Genomic DNA, 12,580 nt, shown 5'->3' with positions numbered 1-12,580 from the left:
CGATAAATCCTTAATGATACCCATCCCTAACCTCCAGGGAAATCTGGCAGCTTTATTGGATCCCACAGAAACCAGCAGCTTTTAAGCAAAAACAGAACAAAGTTAAAGACGAGTCAAGAGTTTTGCTCGTATCGTAAAGTTAAGGGTGAATGTTTGTGTTGTAGTTAAAGTGAGGCTCATTGAATCCTTAAAAAAACAAAACAGACAGGAAGCGTCAAAGAACACGCATGCATCCTTTATTGGTTTATTGATGACGTTTTCCACGCATCCCTCTTTGCTGCAGGTTTGTGCGGTAGAGGTGGGAGTGTGTGGCTGAGGAGGGCCTCCTCTCTGAAAACGCTCATGTTTTGCTTTTATGTGCTGAAACACGCACAGAACAGTTTTTCTCAATGCAGAATACAACCTGCAGTTTGCACAGATCCATTTACAGCAGTTTAAAGAGCCCACAGAGGATTTATCACATATTTACAAGTTGTGACTTCCATTTAAACGAGACAATGTTAAAAACGTGTGCAACGTTAATTACAAAATTCCTGCTTTTTAACCTTTTACTCCAAAATACGCCTTCATGCTAGAAATGGGTGTCTCTGTCAGAGCTTTCTGCTTCAATTTGCGAGAATATTTTAAGAGGGCTGAAGAAAGACGGGAGAACAGTAAAGTACAGTTAAATATTTTCTCATCTCTGAACAAGTTCGGTTTATTTGCAATTTAAATAGCAGAAGCTGTGAGCAGGCAGACAGAATGAAGCCTCTGCAAAGTCGCCGTCAGCTCTGACTAACAGTTATGGGAGATTCGGCTGATCAGAGACAAAAAAAAAAAAAAAGAAACAACAAAAATCATCATAGACGGAGTCAAAGTTTCCTCTTTTGACAAGCAGCTCATTAAACACTCGCAGCAGAATAATTAGTCCTTAAAGCGAGAGCACACGGGAAACGTGCCGATTCTTTAATTGGACCGCCGTGTTTTCCTCCTAATGAGCCGACCGCAGCCAGCGCCTGTGATCAGGATCAGATCTCGCTCTGCTCGCCGTCACCACCACCCCCACCCCGCGGTTCCTAAGATGACCTCTGGCTCATCAGACGGCTGCACCGGGCTGCCACCTGCAGGCCAAAAGCACAAACTTCGTCCTCAGAGCTCCTCCTGCGGCGTCCGTCAGAAACAGGAGGGATGCTCTGCTCTCCGGGTCCCTGCGGCATCTTCATGGTGGCGGGCCGGTTCTGATAAATCACTGCATGACTCTCCTCTGTCCCCCTTCTTTGGTGAAAGATGCTCTCTGTTTCTCTCTCTCTCTCTCTCCCTTTCCTCTAATGGCAGACCACTCCTCTCTCGCTCTCGCCGTCTTTCCTTCCCTTCCTGTCGCTGTCCGTCGGGGGACTCCAGCCTCTGTCCTCAGAGGACGCCTGCTTCGGCACCTACTGCGGCCGGTCCGACGGCCGGTACGGCTCGCCGCAGCGTGGCTGGTCAGAGGAGCTGGACCAGCACGGCCACACGCTCTACGTCAGCGACTATACGAACGAGAAGGTCTGTCTGATTTTCTGTCTGCGCCGCGTTGACAGAACCGGGCCAACCAGGAAAAAGTTACAGATCCAGTTGTTTTCTCATTGCCCATCAAACACTTTAATAGCGTTTTTGTGATTTATTGCGTTGGCTGACAGAAGTTGCCTAAAGAAAACTGAGACTTTTTTCTCTCTCTCTCTCTTTTCCGTGTCTGAATTCTTTTTTTTTTATTATATATTTTGTTTTTACGTTGTTTTTTTTGCGTTTGCCTTTCTGCCGCTAGTGGTTAAAACATGTCGATGACCAGGGAAGGCCGTATTACTACAGCGCTGACGGCTCCAGGTCAGAATGGGAGCTGCCGAAGGTAAGACGCTGAAGCGGTGCGAGGATTAAAGTTTTAAAAAAAACAAAGTTTGCCGCTAGAAAAGCAGGACATTTTGCACTACCAACGCTGCCGAACTTTTATAATCCATTAAAATAGTACACAACTGCACGTTTACTGCATTCCTGCACCATATGATTTGGCACTGCACTGAACCTTTTCATATTAATGCCTTTTTTCACCATTAACTTTGCACTATAAGCATGGTGGAGCATTCTTCTGCACACTTTTTTGTTTTAAAAATTGTTTTTCTCCTGCATTGTTACATTCTTATCACTGCTGCACTTTATATTGTGATGTTATGGTAGACACTTTGTTCATACAAAACGACAATAAAGTTTGTCTAAGTCTAAGAAAAATGAGAAAACGTTAAAAGGAGAAGCGCAGCTCGACTGCAAGGTGTAACTTTGCTGGAATGGGTGGTGAGAGCGTTGCTCTTAATTAGAGTCTTTTAAATATTTCATTTGGTAGTTTAAAGTTTTATTTATAGTTTAGGCAACAAGCAAGAAAAAGGCGATTACTAAATTAAGGTTGGTCCAGTTTGTGAGAGGAAACTCCATCCTTCCATCCATCCATTTTTACATCCATCCATCCATCTATCACTCTATCATCATCCATCCATCTATCCCTGCATCCATCCATTTTTACATCATCCACCCTTCCAATCATCCTTCCATCCATCCATCCATCCGTCCGTCCATCCATCCATCCATCCATCCATCCATTTTTACATCCATCCATCCATTTTTACATCCATCCATCCATCCATCCATCCATCCTTACATCCCTCCATCTATCTATCACTCTATCATCATCCATCCATCTATCCTTCCATCCATCCATTTTTACATCCATCCATCCATCCATCCTTACATCCATCCATCCATCCTTACATCCATCCATCCATTTTACATCCATCCATCCTTACATCCATCCATTTTAAATCCTTCCATCCTTACATCCATCCTTCCTTACATCCATTCATCCATTTTTACATCCATCCTTCCATCCATTCATCCATCCTTACATCCCTCCATCCGTCTATCACTCTATCATCATCCATCCATCTATCCCTGCATCCATCCATCATCCACCCTTCCAATCATCCATCCATCCATCCATCCATCCCTCCGTCCGTCCGTCTGTCCATCCATCCTTACATCCATCCATCCATCCATCCTTGCATCCCTCCATCCATCTATCACTCTATCATCATCCATCCATCTGTCCCTGCATCCATCCATTTTTACATCATCCACCCTTCCAATCATCCATCCATCCATCCATCCATCCATCCATCCATCCATCCATCCATCCATCCATCCATCCATCCATCCATCCATCCATCTATCTTTTCTAACAGTTTTTATACTATATATTAGTCCAAATTGAGGCTTTCATAAAACAGGTTTGTTAATTTTCTCTTGATACATGTTTTTCTTTTCGCTGACGGATCTCTAAATGGGTTTTAGAAGACGCGTCTTTTGGACACTCGGGTTTGTGATTAAAGGGCAATAATTTTACTCTGTATCTTGTACATTTTTGTGCAACCGAATGATTAAAATCAGTCTCTATAATTAGGGAATGTGTCCAAAAGACACTCTCTGGATAAACGTATTTACGGATGTGTCAGGAGAAAGAAAAATATGGGTTTGATATATATAAAAAAAAAAAAACACCAAGCATTCAACCTGTTTTTAGGTGTTTAAAAAGTCCTCACTCAACAAATGTTCGGAAACTCCGTAAACGTTTACACCTTTTTGTGTTCATCCTTTAAATAATGTCTTAAAACATTTAGTAGAAACCCATCTCTGACGCTTTCCCCTTCCTACAGTATAACCTGTCGCCACCTAAACTGTCCGGGGACGAAGCGAAGAGTCGTAGCTTGGACAGGAAGAACGTGGAGCCCATCGTCCTGACCAAGTGGAGACACAGCGCCTACGCCCAGGAGCCCAGCGAAAAGGTCTCTGCTTGCACCGATAAAACAGAGAAAGTGCTGCTGAGAACACACGGCAGCTGTAACCTGTACGATGTCTGAGCCCCTGATCTTAGCTGTAGACTCGTTCCTTTTGCAGCGGCTGTCAAAAAGCAGGCGTGTCCGCTCGGGCTCTGTGCGCCAACACCCGTACAAACAGCAAGTCAGTAGTCTGTAGCAACGCTCCCCGATGCTCTGTCTGAATGAACACACAATCAGCGTGCATGGAGGTGATCGCACAGCAGAAATGATTTGATCTGCTCCTCTGCTCTTATCGGATAAACAGATATTAAATTCAGATGGAGATTTTTTTTTTTTGTTGCCAAATTGGGTTAAAGTAACGAACTGGAATGTCTGTTCCAAGCAGTGTTGTAGTCAAGTCACTATGCCTCGAGTCCGAGTCCAGGTTCGAGTCTCCAGTGTTCAAGTCCAAGTCATTGAAAAAAAAGAGTCGAGTCACTATTGATCCAAGTCGAGTCCAAGTTCCGCACTAAAGTAAGCATAGCCTATATGTTTTTAAACTAAAAAAAAAAAATCCACACTCCACCACATTGCACTAATAATTTAGATATTAAAATCATACACCAAATAATGACATATTTAAATTATAGCCTAATGATATAAAAAAGTCGAGTCTTTTTCTCAATTTCCGAGTCAGAATGATCTGAATGTAGGAGTCCGAGTCCAAGTTCGAGTCATCAGTGCTCAAGTCCAAGTCAAGTCACGAGTCTCTAAATTTAGCTAATGACTCGGACTCGAGTTCGAGTCTCGGACTCGAGTACTACAACACTGGTTCCAAGTCTTTCCTTGTTTTGTTTTTTTATTTTATTTTTATTAACGATCCATTTCTTCTTAATACTCAGAGCTACCTTCACACACCTTGCAGTTCTGTAATCTCTCTCCTAATCAGCACCAGACTCTTCCAGCCGCCACCGCCGTCTTAAACTCACATCACCTCCTCATTAACCAGCTCTTTGTCTAAACTGTGTGAACATGCTTCTTTGTTCTTTGTTTTGTTTTGTACCCATCTTTGTTCACTAGGAAACTCCTCAGATCCCCAAGTCCTCTCCTCCCGACTCTGACTTGAGCCCCACGTCACCCAAGCCCCCCGCCTCTGTCAGTACTCGCCACTAACCTCGCGTCCCGCTGCGCTGCTTTAACGAGCTTTGGTGGTGGAATGCGCCGCAGGTTCCTACACAGGGGATTGAAATCCTGGAAAAAACCTCAGAGAACGTGAACATTTTGGACCTTTAAGACTTAAACTTGACACCCTGTGTAGGAATTGTTTGATTTATTTTGTTGGAAGGAATGGGTTTAATTTGTTTTGCATGTTGAGATGATGATGATGATGATGATGATGATGATCCAAAAATCTGAATGTGTTGCTCTGAATAGATTTCGGTACGCGTCTGTGCCTCACCTCGCACAAACATCAGTTTTTCATGTTGCAAACAAACTTTAGGCTTCAAGTTTTCAAGTCATAGGTCAACAGAAAGTAGCGTTACGTTTGTGAAGCAGAAAAAAAAGAGGCATGTTTAAAGCTTAAAACTATAAAAAAAAAAACAATCTTTTAAGAGCTAATTGAAATCAGAAGTTGTGTAATTAGTGAAAAGGGGCGCACCCAGGGTCCGAAATTAACACTCGCCAGTCGCCAAATGCGAGTAAATTTCCCGTTTGGCGAGTGAATTTCAGAGGGCTAGATGCCACATGGCGAGTAAATGTTTGTACCAAATAAAATAAAAGTAACATAAAAATAACAAAACCCATACGATCCGTTCACAGCTCTGTCCATCCAGAGCTCAGTCTAGACCCGCCTTCTGCGGAGCTGGTTCAGCTTCTTTCACATTCAGAACCAGTCATGGTGAACGCTGGATCAGAAAACAGATCTGCTAACCAGATACAGTCTAAAACGCCAATTAGTCTGTTTATAAGTTTCGTTCTTATTTATTCAGATTTTTTTTTAACTACCTGCGCTGCGGCTCTGTGCTTCACCGCTCTTACGCCTCCCCCGCCCCCTCTCAGAGCAAGGTGCTTTTATCAGCGGCCAGCCTTCAAAACGTGAATCGCTACGTTTAATGTCCTTCCACTCGTACCAAAATGTCCCAATTAAAGTCAGTAGGAGAGTCGGTAACTGTTTTTCATGCTCTTTTGTTTTTAACGACACAGAACCAGCGGTGCTTCAGTGGGCGTGGTGCGTTGCGCTTGAATTCAGGTGCGCAAAATTACGTTACATGTAACCTGTAACATCGGGGGCGCAGCGCACGACGGTAAAATCCAGCAGCGAGATCAGCGTAAAGATGCAGCGTGAACCCTGAGTGCTTTAAGTGTTGCAGCTGAGGGGAAAATTTTGAACCATACACAGGGGCGGTTCTGAACAGGGGCCAACAGGGGCCTATGCCCATGTAGAACTGTTCCTGGCCCCTGTTATTGCCCCTGTACTAAAAACATGATGTTAAATTTCTTAGGATGATAAATGCTGACAAAGATAACGTGACTGACTGGTCATTTGGATCAGTTGCATTTTTTTCGTTTATGGTTTTACCCAATAATAAAATAACAAAATAATTAAAAAAAATATATAAAAAAATAACAATAATTAAAATCAAGCTGTTTCACGTTAAGCTCCCGCTGTATTGAGAAAAGATCAGGGGTCTGCAACCTGCAGTTCCAGAGCCACAATTGGCTCTTTGGCTTACTTAATATTTTAAACGATGAAATGTTGACCTGTTAAGTCCCCCCCCCCCCCCCAAATCTTTTGTTCTGTGCCCCTGTGAAAAAACACTGGCCCCACCCTGACCCCCCCCCCCCCCCCCAATCTTTTGTTCTGTGTGAAAAAACACTGGCCCCACCCTGACCCACCCTGCTACATTTGGTCTAGAACCCCCACTGACCGTACAGGCTTGATGAAACTCTGCCTCATTCACAAATAAGGCCAACATGGATAGAATAATGATAATCTGTAGTGTTTTTTATCGCCTGGATGTGAATCTGATAATTCATATTGTGTCTTTTATAATCAACTACAATATATATATTTTTTTAATTCAGGAAACAAAGATTTCTCTTCCAGGTTCCAGTCAGCCACGCCCCCAACCACGCCCCCCATGATTAACATAATTTCACTCTTAATTTTTATAAAAGTTGAGGTCTGGTCAAAATTAATATTTTGGCCGGTAAAAAATATGCCTGGCCGGTTGATTTTTACATCTACCGGCCAACTTGGCCGGTGAATAACAAAGTTAATTTCGGACACTGGGCGCACCTCGGTTTTGTGAAGTCCTCTGGGGAGTTTTAGACAACAAACAGCATCATGAAGACGAAGGAACACAGCAGCACTGCAAAAAGGGAACTCAAAGTAAGAAACTTTTTCTTGAAATTTGTGTATTTTTCCTTGATTTGTGCAGCTAAATGAGCCTATTTGCCAATGGAATAAAATTTTAGCACTTGAAATAAGAACAATTCATCTCCATAATCTTATTTCAAGTGCAGGATATCTAATTATCTTATTTTACAGGTAAGAAATACTCATTCCATTGGCATATAGTCTTATTTAGCTGCTCAAATTAAGTAAAAATATACTCATTTCAAGAACATTTTACTTGCTTTGAGTTCCCTTTTTGCAGTGAGAAAGGTCAGGATTGACGCCGAGGAGATCTATAAAATGGAAAACCATTTTATAAATCAGACGAGGTCGTCATCGAAGAAGCAGAGAGGCTCATTGTGACTTTGGAGGAGCTGCAGAGATCCACATATGAAGTTCTTGAATATGTCGACAGGAAAACAGCAAAGTGCTTTACATGATTAAAAGATAGGAAAATAGAATAAAACCAAGTTGGAATAAAATTTAGAAACAAAATAAAACATGGAAAAATATAAACTACAGGCAAATATTAAAAACAGTTGGACTACAAAGTTGAACTAATAATGTTTCAGTAAAAACAGTTTAACTAGAACAGTTAAAGGCAATCCTAAACAAATGTGTTTTTAATCTTGATTTAAAAGAACTCAGACTTTTAGCACTTTTACAGTTTTCTGAAAGTTTGTTCCAGATAAGTGGAGCATAAGAACTAAATGTCTGGTTCCACTAAATATGGTTTTACAAAGTACTGAATTAGAAGTGTCTGAATATAAATCCTCATCTTTGAGTTTGTAAAAATAAAAATTAATTCATCAGATTCTTTCCACTGTAATGCTTCGTGTTGGTCTATCACATAAAATCTGTGTAAGGCAAATAAAAGCTGTGGTTGCAACATGACAAGATGGAGAGTTCAACAGGTTTGAATACTTTAGCAAAGCACCGTACGCTGATCTAATTAATTTTATCATATAAGATCCATTTAGAGCGATTCTGGACTAATCCGACTGATCTGAGGGCTGTTGTGGTGGCTTGGTGCTTCCGGGCTTTTGTTTTCCTGGTGGAGCTGGGAAATGCTTTCTGTTTGTGAGGGTTTATTCCTGCCGGCTGCGGCTTTCAGTCAGCGCTGCGTGGAAAACGGTTTAACTTGTTTCTGACCCTGTGTGCAACCGCTCGTTGTCTTCCTCTGCAGCCGTCCGAAAAGGTTGGCGTTCTGAACGTGACGAAGATCACCGAGAACGGCAAGAGAGTCCGGTGAGTAAAAGCTGATGATCGGACTCTGTTCTTCCGTCACATTAAGCTCTTATTTCAAATTATCATTACTTTTCCTCTTACTGGGTTCAGAAATCCTAAAAATAAAATGGCTCACCACATTTTTAGTTGAGGTTAAAGGATATTTCTGTAATATTTTTGTTGCATGCAAGGACGTTCCGAATAAGAAAGCCCAAATATGTTTATTTGCTAAAGCATTGATATTTTACTCCTAATCCCATTTTTTTTAAACTATTAAAAAGTGATTGAACTGTAATTGCCAGACGGCCCTGTTAACTAGACATTTAAAGTTGAGCGTCTGGTTTGCAGGAAGAACTGGACTTCCTCCTGGACGGTCCTCACAGGTGCATCGCTGCTGTTCGACAAAAAAGCACAAGGAAGCTCAAGCTGGGTGAGTTTATTTCAAATGTATCAGGTTATTACCGGGGGGTTTAGTGTAGTCCAGCGTGGTACGCGTTGCTTTGTTAATAAAGGACAGGAACATATGAGCAGTGTCTCTAAGTCTGTGAGATGCTTCTGTACGCCGGTGCTCTTTTTGGTGCAGTGTTTGTATTTTTGGACTGTAAAACTGTTTTCTTTGGTATTTTTTGCTGATTCAACTAAGGAAATACGAACAACTTGTGTTTCGACAGGCGTGGCAACAAAGTGCTTAAAGATCCTACTTTCTTTTTTTTGTAAAGTTTCTTGACACATTCAGACAAAATATTGGCTCATTCCTTTTTAAAATTAGCACTATTTTTTGAAAAGGAAAATCTAAAAATGCGGGACTTTTCGCACAGCGTCACATTTAGTTTGCATGTTCTCCCTGTGCATCCATGTGAGCAGGTATAGACGTAATGGAGGCCTGCGTGTGTGCAGGTGTGACACTTCTACAACAAGCAATGACAAAGTCAGCACTTAAGCACTAAGAAACATGAAGATTTTCACCTCAGATGTTCTTGTATTCATTTTTTAAACACGAACCCACTGTGCAAAGAGACATCAATCAGAGACCTGACTGAGGTACGTCGTTATGACGGCGTATTTACCGGGGAAGATGTCGGTGTGACTGCTGCTGTCAGATAATTGTTTTGTTGTTCTTCAGCTGCTAATGTATAAACTCCGACAGCAGAACAGTGACGCCGAGCTCTAAATTATGTGGACCATCGTCACTTTAGCCTCTTTGCTATGATTTATCTCCTCCCTGTCCAGTTTGCAAGCAGCCAGTCCAAGCCGGAGTTCACCGTGGATCTCCGGGGAGCGTCAGTGGACTGGGCCCCGAAGGAAAAGTCCAGCAAGAAGAACGTCCTCGAGGTGAAGAACCGAAATTACTCTGTCTACATTTAAAGAGTCTGAATAATGTCTCTATTTCTATGCAGAATTAACACAACTACGGACCCAGAAAGGCATCCTGAAGAGTAAACTCTCATTACTAGGGACTGAAAAAAATGATTCATCTGATATTTACCAGGGATTAAACATATTTCACACCAGCAGTAATTATTAAAGAACACAAAGTAAAAATAGAGAAGTTCTGTCTGGGGACAAATGAATCACAACCCGTGTTTGAAGAGCTTGCAGAACCACATTTAGCAGCAAAAACTACGTTTTTTTCCGTGTTATTTGGGTTTTTGTCACGACCCTTTATTTCATTCAGTTTTGCAGACATTTGTTTCTGCACTCAGTGATTAAAATGAACAGAAATAAAGCTTGAAATTTATCAGAGTGTAATGAATCCGCATCAGTTTAACCTGAATTAAACTAGTGATGAACAACAACTTTAACATGATATTCTAATTTTTATAGTGCACTTCTACCGCAGGAATAAGGATCTTAGAACACACTGAGCTTTTACTGTTTCACTGTAATCTTTATTCCATGTAAGAAATAAAATAAAAGGTTTTAGAATTGGAAAAAAATTGTTTTTGATCCTTTCAGCTGTGGAAACATTTGCAAATAAATTAAATCTTCCTTTTTTTTTTTTTTTTTAGAAGATTGCTTCAGTTTTTACAACATATTTCGTTTTGTCTCCTAAAACCTGCAGCTGAAGGTCCGACACGGCACGGAGCTGCTCCTCTGGTCTGAAAACGACGTCGTGGTGAACGAGTGGCTGAAGGCTCTGCAGGACGCCATCAGCGCACATGTGAGGACCGAGTCTCTCACCACCTTCTGCTTCACACAAGACGGCAGGAACTGAATTAGTGCCCAGAGGGGGAGAAAAAGAGAACGGGTTCTTCTGGTGGACATAAGAGGAACAAATAGAAGCACCGCGGTTAGGTTCCTGCTGTGAACCGAACTTTATTAGATCCTAGAATCATGACCTTAATTAGGTCAATTTAACACACACAGCTCTTCTTAACCTCTCCTCACACGCTAAAAGTCTACAAGGTGACTAGGGCTGAACAATTAATCGCATTTTCAATATAATCGCGATTTAAAAAAATGCAATTTCCAAATTGCATAGGTCTGCAATTTTTGGCTATGTAACAATCAGTGAATTAGACACGTCCATTAGGTGTCGTTAAAATGTTTAAAGTGGATTTTCCTCCACATGGAAGGGAAGACAGTTGCAGCAGTGAGATAATCTAATTATATTACTTGTTTAAGAATTTATATAATCATACATAGCATTAAGTTCTGGTCAATCAGTTTAATATAATGACTGGTTACACTTTATGCTCAAGGCTTGATGTCCAAATCAACTAAAAGCTGTTCTCTTGAATAATATTCTGATTAATAGAAACAATAAAAGTTCTTGTTTTAAATAGTCCTTGTTTAGAAATGTCTTTTTTAGAGAACATTTTTGTTGCTTGTGGTTAATGCAGAGAAAAGTCAAAATTGCAATTTTGGTTGAAATATATTGTAGGCAGAACTCAATCATTACTGCTGAGTTTAGATGCTGGGTGTCTTTTAGCAACTAATCCGCACGGCGAGGAAACAAATTGATTTGTTGTTTGTATGTGTTTGAAAAGACGTGATACATTAAACTGGAAAAAAATCGCATTAAATCGCAATATTAAATTAAAAAAAATCGCAATTAGATTATTTTGCTAAATCGTTCAGCCCTAAAGGTGACGCTGAAACCAAACAAATCTAAAGAGAAATCAACAGCTTGACTGATTCGGCTGAGCTGTTCTTGTAATTCAGAGCTCAAGCTTCCCGATTTCCTCTTCAGAGAGACCACAGAGCAAACGGAGGGACCTTTACGGCTCGTCATATCTCATTTCCTCCTTTGTGTTTGTGTGCTTTAGGCCTGGGAGTCTGATGAGGCCATTGAGGAGGACATGCCCGAGTCGCCCGGTGCAGAGAAGCACGACAAGGACAAAGAGCAAAGGCTCTCCAAGAAAGACAAAGGTTAGCGAGAAATACTGCATCTGTAAAACTGGGGAAGGGGGGGGGGACAATTTTGATCTTTGTGCGCGATTCCTCTGACACGGATCGGACCGTAAACATGATCGGAAACGAAAGCACAAAGTCCAAAAGCAGCTCGGAGCGAGCAGGTGCTTTAAAAACCGCCTTGCTTATCAGTCTCAGTCCGACAGAAGGATTCAGACATGGCGACTAACGTGCTGAGGCGAGCGGTGAGTTACGGCGTCTTCTCTCATTTCTCCTCCTCAGCCATGAAGCCCTCGGCGAACGTGGAGGCCACCGACAACAAGAAGGCCCGACACAAGCTGAAGAAGTTCCTGCACCGCCGTCCCACCCTGCAGGCCGTCAAAGACAAGGGATACATCAAAGGTTTCACTCTTCTTCCACTTCTGCTTACGGCGTCTTCGCTATCAGCTCTTTAATCTACTTCCTGTTTTGCTATAATTATTGCATATTTTTGGTGTTAAATTGTGGCTTTTCTATCATTTTGGAGCACTGGAGGCTCCTTTTGTTGAGCAGTGTACATTTCCATTTATAACTATGTGCAGAACATTTGATTCTGTAACTTCTTACGCTAAAAATAAGAGCACTTTAATTAAAATAAGGGATCTAACTCCTAAACCTGCGTCAGTGAAGACAGTTTAAAGTGTTGAGACAATATTACAGGTCATCAGGGAAGTTATTATCATTTTGGGGCTTTTAATTATATTTTTTAACTGTTGTTTCAGCAGAATTGGATGACTAAACAACT

At 41.5% G+C, this 12,580-nt stretch overlaps 1 protein-coding gene across 9 annotated transcripts in view; it reads left to right on the top strand.

The window, feature by feature from the left end:
• The window catches only part of LOC105930942 (rho GTPase-activating protein 12), an 89,098-nt gene that overhangs the window by 68,593 nt on the left and 7,925 nt on the right, over nt 1-12,580 (top strand). For 2 of the 9 annotated variants that reach the window (XM_012869399.3, XM_036138620.1), the window contains 11 exons: nt 1,315-1,521; nt 1,781-1,861; nt 3,714-3,842; nt 3,955-4,017; nt 4,896-4,970; nt 8,402-8,463; nt 8,791-8,872; nt 9,673-9,774; nt 10,505-10,603; nt 11,712-11,814; nt 12,079-12,198. In XM_012869399.3, the coding sequence (XP_012724853.2) occupies nt 1,315-1,521; nt 1,781-1,861; nt 3,714-3,842; nt 3,955-4,017; nt 4,896-4,970; nt 8,402-8,463; nt 8,791-8,872; nt 9,673-9,774; nt 10,505-10,603; nt 11,712-11,814; nt 12,079-12,198 (1,123 nt within the window). The remainder of the gene's footprint in view (nt 1-1,314; nt 1,522-1,780; nt 1,862-3,713; nt 3,843-3,954; nt 4,018-4,895; nt 4,971-8,401; nt 8,464-8,790; nt 8,873-9,672; nt 9,775-10,504; nt 10,604-11,711; nt 11,815-12,078; nt 12,199-12,580) is intronic. The other 7 variants (XM_021319918.2, XM_012869400.3, XM_021319917.2 and 4 more) reach the window with 7 other exon arrangements.

The sequence above is a fragment of the Fundulus heteroclitus genome, chromosome 6 (assembly GCF_011125445.2).
Source record: "Fundulus heteroclitus isolate FHET01 chromosome 6, MU-UCD_Fhet_4.1, whole genome shotgun sequence".
Taxonomy (NCBI): Eukaryota; Metazoa; Chordata; class Actinopteri; order Cyprinodontiformes; family Fundulidae; genus Fundulus; species Fundulus heteroclitus.
Note: the sequence above shows the minus strand (reverse complement) of the source record. Positions and strands in the feature narration are given on the sequence as shown.